At 32.7% G+C, this 11,441-nt stretch overlaps 2 protein-coding genes across 2 annotated transcripts; one reads left to right on the forward strand and one right to left on the reverse strand.

Moving 5' to 3' along the window:
- Positions 1-3,714: 3,714 nt before the first annotated feature.
- Positions 3,715-4,632, forward strand: LOC18009009 (zinc finger protein GIS3). Its single transcript, XM_006391085.2, has one exon. The coding sequence runs from the start codon at positions 3,761-3,763 to the stop codon at positions 4,481-4,483; it is 723 nt and encodes a 240-aa protein (XP_006391147.1). The 5' UTR covers positions 3,715-3,760; the 3' UTR covers positions 4,484-4,632.
- Positions 4,633-9,912: 5,280 nt separating this feature from the next.
- LOC18008998 lies at positions 9,913-10,420 on the reverse strand. Its single transcript, XM_006391086.2, has one exon. It carries the CDS (start codon positions 10,417-10,419, stop codon positions 9,913-9,915), a length of 507 nt encoding a protein of 168 aa, XP_006391148.1. The 5' UTR covers position 10,420.
- Positions 10,421-11,441: the final 1,021 nt, after the last annotated feature.

Consider the following 11,441-nt stretch of genomic DNA (forward strand, 5'->3'; position numbering starts at 1 on the left):
CGCAAGAAAAAAACCTATGACTTATTTTTAAACTATTAGATTACATTTTAAAATTAATTTTAGGATAGGCCAATCCTTATTTTCCTAGTCATAGGATAGGCCAATCTTTGTATTTTTTAGTCATAGGATAGGCCAGTCTATATGCTTGTGTGTGTTTTTTAGTAAATGTGCATACACATTAATTATTTAAAGTCTTTGAGTTCCACCAGGAGACGAGGAAGGAACATAATACTCGATGCACAGCCCAAACATTGTTAACAAAAGTCAAAAACAAAGTTTCATTGGATCCGTAAAAGAAAAAAAGAAAAAAAAGCAGAAAGTGAATTGCATGTTGAAATCTTTTTGCTTTTATTTATTTCCAACAAGAAATATTTGTATAATGATTACAAGTAACCAAACAAGTAATAAAATAATCTACCCATACATAAGTTAATTGTATACATGACATGTATATCGCATAGGAGCGTCTGGTTAGGAATAAGCTCTCATCATTATCCAATATATATTAGAATTATATATGTTTTAATTTTCCCTATTTCATTTTAGAAAGTAGAAAAAAAAAATCCTTAGGTATAACTTACAAAATTAGGAGTATATATATTATTAATCGATCTATTACTAGATTTTAAACAAAATTTTACGTCGGCTATTTGTATCAAAGTGTTTCGATAACGTGAGCAAAGTCGAAGTTGGCCAATACTAGAATAAATGTTTTAGCAAACCCGATCGAGCGAACTCTATAGATTAAGATAGCTAGCCAAGTCGTTAACCCTTGTAAAAAAAAAAAGATAACAATCATGTTCTTCACTATCAGAGTGTATATAGTGACTGTATAGTAACACGTGTACATACGTATAGCTAAACTTGTATATAACACATATCTGTACAGAAAATTACAATTAATGAGAATACAGTTTATTTACTCGTCTTCTCTATTATTCACTAAACAGATATCTCTACTGGATTTCAAAAGGAAATCAAAGCAACTTCAACACACGTTTTAAATTAATATCATTATAAAATGTCATGTTACCATATGAATGCCTGGAAGAAATTCGACTAGGGATTTATTGTTAAGTGATTGTTGGTGCGAGAATAGATTAGAAGAAGATAGATACATATGGAAGCAACTAAGGAAATTAAGCGAATAATGCAGATAACTCGCGTGGAAAAAATAATTAAAAGGGCGACAAGATGGGACATTTCTCCAGCCCCTAACAAAGACTTTAGTTTATAAGGCTTTACACAATTATTACTTTTGTACAAAGAAAAGCCTTAATCAAATCTGAAAACCACCCAATTAGCTTTTCATTGAGTTAGTAAGATTCGCAGATCTCTGAGCTATGTATATGAGGTGTATTTATTAGAAAAGTATGTGGGTGTGTGTGTTTGACGTCAATTACGCAAACATACTCGTGAAACAAGGATTCGTCAGTTGGCACGTAATTTGTGGCGAACATGTTAACATCTGAGACTTTATTTTGGTCGTTCCTCTTTTCTTTTTTTGCCCTTAACAAACTCAACTTTTAATTGACCTAGTAGTGTTCACATTACTTATATCTGTCTTCAGATGCTTCTTTTCAAAAGCCATCTTACTTATTCAGCAATTAAACTCAACATTCGTTCAAATCTAGTTTCACAATTGTGATACATGTTTGACTCGGAATTATTGGTATAACAGTTGAATTTGTTTTAAATAACTTAACACAAAAAATGATGAGGTAATTAGTTTGAGAAAAAATCATGATATGATTAAAATAAAAGTCTCTAACGTGAGTTCTTTTATTTTATTTATATGATCGATAATATTAAAAATAAATATACAAAAATTAGTAAATTTTTGTAAACGTCGGTTCATAATTTATCCATTTTAACTGACAAGAAAATTAATTATGAAATTTGGTTGATGAGCACTGATTAATTTTTTTTAAAACATAAATAAAACAGAATTAAACTCAAAACTATATTAACTTAAGCTAAACTATGATTATTAACAAATTTTGCGTTATCATATTTTTTCCACAGTACTTGAATTAGAAAGTGTGGTGGCACATGTGAACATTTTTTTCTATATAGTCATAATTAAAGAGAGCGTTACTAGATGTAAGAAAATAGTTTTTGATAATATCCCATAAATCTCAAGTTATTTGACTTTGATTAACTTTGAGATCGTATCTGAATATAGATACGCACGATAATGCGACGGGGGGCACGTGGGCCACGCAGAAGTGAGATGAATGACGCTTTTGTTCCTTTTTTAATTTTCACATCTTGGCTTTAGATTCTCATGTTTCTTTCTCACACATTTCAAACTCTTCGCTTGAGAGTCAGATCAGATCACATCCCACATTATATGTAATTGCCTTTTTTTTTTTTCCAATATGCAAGATCAAGTTTATGATAATACTTGTTTGCATCTACCCCTTTTTGACATTACTGATTACTTTCCGTGTGTCGATAAATATTTTTTTTTGTTACACTATTAAAGCACTTTTATAACAAAATATTTTTCGATAAAATTGTATTTGGTGTGTAAATTTCTATCTCTCGCCAGGGAGGTCGTAGATAGAAGAGTACGGGGTCACATGTCCCCTACTTTTTTTATTAAATAAAATTTTAAAAACCTGATTTAGTATAATATTTAAATGAGTTTATAGAAAATTGTATCCAATTATAAAAAAATATGTATTTTTATTGAAAATGCCTCCAACAAAAAAAATTTCTGGATCCACCACTGATCTCTCATATAATTATAATTGAAATTTATCTTTCGAGTTTTCCGAACTAATTTAGCTGTCTCATGTGTAATCGGATTGTCTCTCTAGTTTTCAAACTAATTTAGCTGAAATCTATAGATTTTGTTTGTGAGTTTCTGAGCTAATTTAGTCAAAATCAGTGAGTTATGTATTTCACTGTAATAAATAATTTTCAGATAGCAAGATTAAAACAAAGTACCATTTGTCCCCAAATTTTGAATATTAGTTTTTATATATTTTCAAAAATATAGTTTACTCAGATTACCATAAAGAGAAAAAAAATTTGAAAACGAAATTTCACATTTAAAAATAAAAGACCGAAAACATTTTTCCGTAAGTTACCACCAGATCGTTTTACAGGATTTTTCAACTAAAGAAACACTTTGTGACCTTAATGATCGATCAAATAGAATATTTGTGTGTAGAAAATATTGTATAATTGGTGGTGGTTGTAAGTTTGAGAAAACCTGAAACAAAGTAAAAGACTTGATGGAAAAGAAAAACAAACAGAGATCTGTTAATTATAATCACACAAAAGAAAAAAAGTAGGTGGAAACATAAGATTTTACTCGAAGAGAACAAGTAAGAAAATTACACACACAGATGAAAAGTGTAGCCGAACTCGAAAATTTACAAAAACTGAAAATAAAATAAGGAGACAAATGAAATCAAAGTAGGTCCCATTATCCATGCCGTCTTGGTTCGTGTGTTCCTCAAACTCCCACTTTCACTGTTCTTTTTAACTTCTTTTTCTTTCCTCTCGGGATGTCCGAATAATAACTAAAGTTAAAAAAAAAACATATTCACAACTTTCACACACACACACACACACTTGCAGTCTTGTACAGTGTCTCCCATGTTACTGTACAAAGTCCAAATCTCATTTCCTTCCACACACCACAATTCTTGTCTATATATATATATATGCCCTTCACTCATCTAACCTTCTCTTATTATAAACCCTATTCTCTCCTCTCTCTCTCTCTCTCTCTAAAACATATTTAATGGAGGAGCTTGATTTTCACACAAAGACATCTACTTCTCGTCTAAAGCTATTTGGATTCAGCGTCGAAGGAGAAGAAGATTTCTCCGATCAATCTATCAAAACCAACCAATCATCCATATCGCCGGAGTCTGACGACTTTCCGGCGGGATCATCCGGAAGAAGTGACGGTGGTGGTGTAAGAAGCAGCAGAGGCGGTGGCGGAGGTGGAGAACGTAAGTACGAGTGTCAGTACTGTTGCAGGGAGTTTGGTAACTCGCAGGCTTTAGGCGGTCATCAAAACGCTCACAAGAAAGAGCGTCAGCAACTCAAACGCGCTCAGCTTCAAGCTTCACGAAACGCAGCAGCCGCTAATAATAGCTTTTCAACCGTTGGATCAGCGTCTCCGTTTTTACGGAATCCGATTGTCTCCGCCTTTGCTCCTCCGTCTCATCTCCTGTCATCCGCCGTCTCTCCGCCGTCGGGTGGTGGTGGTCCTTGGATGTATCTTCCACGTGTCTCTTCTTCTCAGCTCCACGTGTCACATGCGTGCGTGATTCAGGATGGTCCGGGTGGGTTCTCGTATGATTCTCCTGGATTCGGGATTAATGGGCCTCAGATGAGACATGTTCAAGCTCATGGGCCGAAACCATCTGTTAATGGGTTTTCAAGAGAAGTGGGACCCAGTTTCGATGATGGCTTAGGGTTGGATTTGCATCTGAGTCTTGCGCCAGCTGGTCGTTGACGTTGTTGTTTTTTATGTATGGCCCTTGCAAAGTATAGCAGGAGGTTTTAGCTCTTGTATATTGTTATCTTTCTACATTTTGATTAATTTTATTTATTTTTAGTGATGATTTTGAATTCCAGTAATTGTTTTGTATAGTAAAATATCTAGACTCCATTTCTATTTATACCTACAAAAAAGTACGTACGTCTCAAAATGATTAACCAATTCATGAATGCAAATTTCCAAAAATGTGATATATGTTGAAGTTCCCCTTGCTGGGACGATATGTAACCTTTGTTTGATTTGTAACACTGTTCTAAAATTAATGAAATTGACGAAAAAAAGCAATAAAACATTAGTTGTCAGGTATACTGTAATAGACATAGATTCTCTGATCTAACTTGAAAGTAAAAAAATAATTTACATTTATTTTAAATTAAACGTTATTATAGAACAAAATATGATTACCTACGGAATAAAAGAATTCTAGAAAAAAAATTCTTGAATGAAATATCAAAAGTACTTAACGAAATTCTAAGAACATAATTATTTTATTTTATTTTAATAGTAAAACTTATTTTATTTCATCCTACTAAATTTGCGGTATGGAAGATGGTTAAAAAAAGCAGAAGGTAATTTCATAGAATGTTTAACCAGTAAATAAAAACTTACAAAAGTATAAAGTTAAACTAATAATTCGACTATTCAGATCCATTAGATCTTAATCTATTTAAACCTTTTTATTTACCAATGTATATGCTGGCCACTAGAATTAAAGGGGGAGTATGAAAACTATATAACGAAAAAAAAAAAAAAACTTTTCAAGTTTGCTGCACAACTGAACTAAAACTTAGTCAAAAGAGCCACATTCAACCTTTTTGATGTGCGTTTGAAATTGATACGGCTCCAAAGTTTATTCTTCTTTGCACAATCTATTTTGTATTCGGTATTGATCCTATACAAGCATATATATCACTATCAATCATGTTATTATTATTGGTGTCTTTACTTTCAATTTTTTTTTAACTTCATGGTTCTCATTAAGTATTAAAAAAGGTTTCTTCATATTTAAAAAAATAGATTTTTTCAAAATATATCAAAATATTGCTAGGCATCTGTTTAACAACAATCAAAGTAAGAAGTTCTATATTTTCACAATCTATTTTGTATTCGGTATTGATCCTATACAAGCATATATATCACTATCAATCATGTTATTATTATTGGTGTCTTTACTTTCAATTTTTTTTAACTTCATGGTTCTCATTAAGTATTAAAAAAGGTTTCTTCATACTTTTTTAAAAAAATAGATTTTTTCAAAAATATTTCAAAATATTGCTAGGCCTCTGTTTAACAACAATCAAAGTAAGAAGTTATATATTTTCTAGAATATTGCAGATTCGGTGCAGGGTCTTCGTTAGTCGATTACCCATTAAACTAACACAATTTGGCTAGAATATTTAAGCTTTTTCATATCTGGGGATTGTAGGATCACTGAATCTTTTGTTCAATTATGAGCATAAAATGGGATATGATTCAGTTCCAACTTATCAAAGTCAATTCCTTTCTATTCCGAAGTTTTGTTCTCTTTGCGGAGCATACATGTACACACTAGAAACGGCTATAAAAGAGATGAAAACTTTGTGATTGTATATTATTTTTTGGTGAATAATATTCTAGATGAAAACCCTTTATGAATATTATATGCGAATCGAGTGTACATAGTACATACCATAAGTTATGTGTGTTGATATGTGCATGCATAAAACATAATCGAGCAGGAAGATACCGATTTTGTTATTGTGTGACTAGCTAGCTAGAGGTTGTTAAGTTTGTGCGACTTTAAGTAGTACCAAGCTCCCATAAGTCACATAAATTAAAGGCTATATGATATAAGCACGTATGTAATGGAGGAATCTTGCACTATGCTGACACCTAGAGAATAATAATAAAAAACCCTATATTGTTTCATATAATGTGGATGTGTATTACCAAAAGAAGAACACTTGTTTAATTACAAAATTGTCTTGGCGTAACATTTAGATTTTAGAAAATATTATAAGGCACAATAGGGAGAATCCCCGGGTACCGGGATTTGAAATCAAATTATTCTAATCTATAATATGGTATATATAAATATGTAGGCAGGTTGGCCAGCGCATTTTGTGTTTAAAACATGAAATGGAATCCTAGTCACCATGACCCAATAATATATGTGCATGACACAAAGTATCATTGTTTTTGGAATATTAATAATGCAATACGCACATATATAGTGTATTATATTTATATATATGTAGTATGTTATGGGTGATAGAATTTGGGGCAGCTGGGCAGTAAACTATAGTTGTAAAGTACTTTTGAACATTGATTGGTTAGAGACTTAGAGGATGTGATGATGGGATCTATTTGAAGTTTGGTACCAGAACATACCACGTGAGACACTATTCTCTACCAGTTGGGGAAATTGGCTCTTCCATAGTTGCTAAAGAGCTTCTCTGGCTATCACAAGACCATGTTGTATGGAATTTTAGTTGTTGTTGCGCGTAAAACACAATTTTTGGCCAAGTTTCTCATTTTCCTATAATAGAAAAGAAACAAACAACTCAGGCAAATTATTGGAAAAAAATGGCAAAAGCTTATTGTCAGCTTTCCAAAAGCCACTTGGTCCTCTCATATTGGACAGAGTCCACTAGCTCAATGTGTCTAGGTAATTTTCATGTGCAATAAATCCAAAACCCAAATAATTAAGTCTTTGGCAATGAATACTAACGTTTTATGAATCTATCGTATAATTATAGGGTACATGTATACATGTGCGTAGCTGTAAAGGTACACTTTTAGAGGAGGAAACTTTTTTTCAGAGTTCCAAAACGTGCTCTTTTGTTGCATCATGCATGTGTCCTCTTTAAGGAATCATCAAAGTCCCCATCACACCATCAATCATACAATGTATATACCCTAATCTAAAAGACACCCACTAAGTTATAAGTTATAACTCTCGAGAGTGCGTCTTAGTTTTGCTTTTGCTTTACCACTCTGACCACAAAACACTATACATTGCATAAACAATATCAAACCTCAACAGTCCCTACTGAACACAAAAATTAAAGCAAAGGAACAATGATTACAACTTTACTCTACACTTAGGCTGCAGTAGTCTAAACTTACCTAGCTAGTGACCAAAATCTCGAGTAACATGTGTAAAATATTAAGACATACACATATGTACGTAAGTATATCCTTTGGTATAGTCTTCATCAAACTTGGGTTCCGATATTATTGAAGTATTGCGTTTACTAAATAAAATGTTTGTTCGCATTAGAAACAAAACATAGCATCTGGTCATATATATTTGTTCCGTGTCAAAGTAAACATCCTCAATAGATATATGTGTGGAATTTATTCCATTTCGAAAGAGTTAAGAAATCCCTATCTTGTTGAAAGGTTCCATTTATTTGTCCTTAATTTCGTACACCCATTATTATTTTGCATAAGTTAAAGACCATATACCCACACAAACGGCCTGGCGCTCTCTTCCGATAATCCACTAACCAAAGATTTTTTTTTTCTAACCCGTGATACAAAAAAACCTTTTTTTTCTTTTGTTAAAAAACAACTTATTATTAGCATATGCATATACATAATATAGTTACTTAGCTATAATATCTCTGATTTTATTTAATTTTTTGCTTGTTTTGATGACCATTATGTGTAAAGTTATTATGTTAAGACATATATAAGGTTTAGTTTTTTTTTTGTGTGTCAACATCATATAATAAAAAAATACAACTGAAAGAGAAAAATTGTTTACCTGTTTGTTACCTTATGATTAGTTCAAAAATTTCATTGTACATTAATTGTATGTATGGATATAGATATATCATGGCAAAAATCATGAATATATTAACCCCAAACGTAAAAATAGGGTAATGTCAAAGTACTTGGAGGTTTTGGTAAATTAGGGACAAGCACTAAGAAACATGATAGGGCTTACGTGGAAAGTGATAGGACATGAGAAAGAAGAACAATCCCTAGGGTTTGGCTTTTGTTGACGTGAGATGTGGAAGGAGAAGAAAGATGCTGTGGGTGTTTGTCGAAGCCTAGTTGGTTCCCGGTAAGTCTATAACTTGTATGTCCGAAGAAAGTTCCTTTCTTTCTAAACCTTTTGTAATGTAGTTGCAATTATGATGTTGATGGAGGAATTCCATATAGGATAAGAATAAAGTACTAGATCTTGTCGGGATAATCTTTTTCACCTTTTATTCATGATTCTTGCTACTTAGGAAATTTGATTAACAGATGAGAAAGTTTCATTTACAATGTATTATATAGAAATTAACACAAATGAATCATGATATGATGTTTCCAATAAAACGCTTAACGTATTTTGTTTTTGGTAAACCAAGACATTCGGATCTATAGGCCCTTAATTAGTCATTCTAGACCCATAACAAGCAGGTCGATATTACTCTTTGAGTATTAACCCTCCATCCTAAATGAAGATAAAACCTAGGTCCCAAGGCACAAGCCGCACAACCAATATTTGTCGGTACTGAACTTCACCACTAAGATTTTAGTCACCTCCTAAACGTGAGATGACAATAATAATAACAATAGTACTGTATCCTGAATTACATGTATTTTTTAAATGAAAATAACTAAAACAACAAATTATTTCCCCGAAACTGAATTAAGTTGGTGACCTAGTTTAAAAACATTGATTGCTTGTATTTAGGCACAATCCAAGAAGAACTAGCTATGATGACTTTTTAACTCACATGGGGTGTATGTGTGTGCTCGTTTTAGTTCATTTCTTAAGTCGTTGGTCCACAAAAAGATATCATTTTGCAATTGAAGTGACCTGAGGACCCCAAAATAAAAACTACAAACAAAAGTGCACGTACGTCTTCGATACATACATTTTAATATACGATTTAATCATGTAGACACTCGAAGTGGAATAGCATACGAGGCTGCCCTACCAATTTCAGAACACAGTATACGAAGCAAAAATGTTTAATAGACATGTATAGCTCTTGTCGATCTCTCATTCGTTGCTTCATCACCTCTTCCTTTTTTTTTCCTCTATCGTTTGCATGTGGTAAAAATGGTTAACAGACATGTATAATATATATATATATATATATATATAGATGGGGACTCTATGCGAACATGCAACAATAGGAAGGCCCAATAAAATGGCTAAGAGTAAAATTGCCTATGCCCATAAACGAATTGTGAATGGAAAAAAACTCACTAGGGGGTCTCCGGCAAGCCCAATATTAAGTTCTTGAAAATCATTAAAAATACCCAAGTAGAGCCGAAAAATGAGTCTCCATCTCAATTATGATGTGGAGAAAACTATTCATACAAATGACGTAGAAAATGAAAATAATAAAAAACAGAAAATTACAAATTACAAAAGTAAATTATAACACACTCTATCAAGCAAATTGCCGCTCCTGCATCCTCATCTCATCGTAGAACTTTTCGATGAACCTCTCAGCCTTCAGGTCAATGGAATCATCTTCACTGAAGTAATCGATGGGCTGCAAAAGATCCCTTGATGGAGAAGCAACTCTAGGAACACAATGCAGAGGCTCGATCTCCATCTCCGTCTCCATCCAATTTTGTGTTCTTGTATCAACAGGACACTCATCATTGGACCGGCCGATGCACCGTGAAAGAAACAATAAACTGTAAACGTGTTTAAGACCTGATCTAGATATGCTAATTCGCTTCCTACGGTATCGAGTAAGGGATGTGCGTGAAGGCGAGAATTGATACTCTTGAAGAAACTTGTAGTTGTATTGTTGAAGGAGCTTGATCCTCTTGGCTGATCTTCTTTGTTTTCTGGGAAGCTTGAGTCTTGGGATGATTGGTCTTCTCAAGATCGAGACTTTCAGTATTTTCGAGACTCTCTGGAAAATGGGTCTTCTTCTTTGGAACATTTTGTTTTGAAGTTTAAAGGGTTTCTTAGAAGGGAGATTAATATGTTCAAGATTTTATAACAGATGAAAAGTTTGAGGTTTTAGATCAAGTAAGGAGCGCAAGCCAACCTGTCAAAAGTTATGGTCGGTTGTCCTTTTTACAACCTACTTTTTCAATTATATGTATGTATGTATGTATTAAGTAGCCGTTGGAGAGGAACATTTGCAATATAGTTTTATTATATTTTAAATAAATGGTACGTTAATAATACTTCAATGGTGAATTAATACTCACCTTTTCGTATGCTATAAGAAGTAATACCTTCTCTTTCTTTGTGCACATTCTCTCCTCTGATCCATATATATATATATATATATATATATATATAGTTATGTTGGCTATATTATATACTCAATTTGTTATATAGCTTTTTTTTACTCAAACATACTTGAGACTTAACAAAAAATCTCAAGTACAAATGTATAATCTCTCCTTCTCAAAATTGGATGCAACCAATTTGGAGTACTGCAATCAAAAATAGAATTACAAGCATTAATGGAGTTCTTTTTCTTGGTTAAAAGATCGGCACAACCATATTTGTTTCTTTAGACCGACAAATTTGACCTTTGGTTGAAGAAATTCTCATAGGTGTCTCAATAAAATTTGACAAGTGAATCCATTAGTGTTATTGAGATATTGTCCAATCGCATGAATCTTACCTTTGAATTACTCGAATAAGTATCTTTCTTCATCTCGTAACACACATCTTACTCCATATCCCTCAGCTTATTCAATCCCAAAACAAAAAAAATCAACAATACACTTTAAAATATACCTGGTGGAGGAAGAATGGAAGATTCCCATGGACACCATGAGCTCTCCGACCTTGATTTTGGCATACTTCTTCAGCTTTCGGTGATGTTCTTTCCATTCTGTTACAGCCTAACTTTATGCAGTTAAAATTACGTACAAAGCGAAAACCTACAGCCACATTCTTAGGCAATCATTTCCAAAGTCTCCTTGGTTACATTTTGGATTTTAA

Source organism: Eutrema salsugineum, unplaced genomic scaffold, assembly GCF_000478725.1.
Source record: "Eutrema salsugineum unplaced genomic scaffold, Eutsalg1_0 scaffold_9, whole genome shotgun sequence".
Lineage (NCBI taxonomy): Eukaryota > Viridiplantae > Streptophyta > Magnoliopsida > Brassicales > Brassicaceae > Eutrema > Eutrema salsugineum.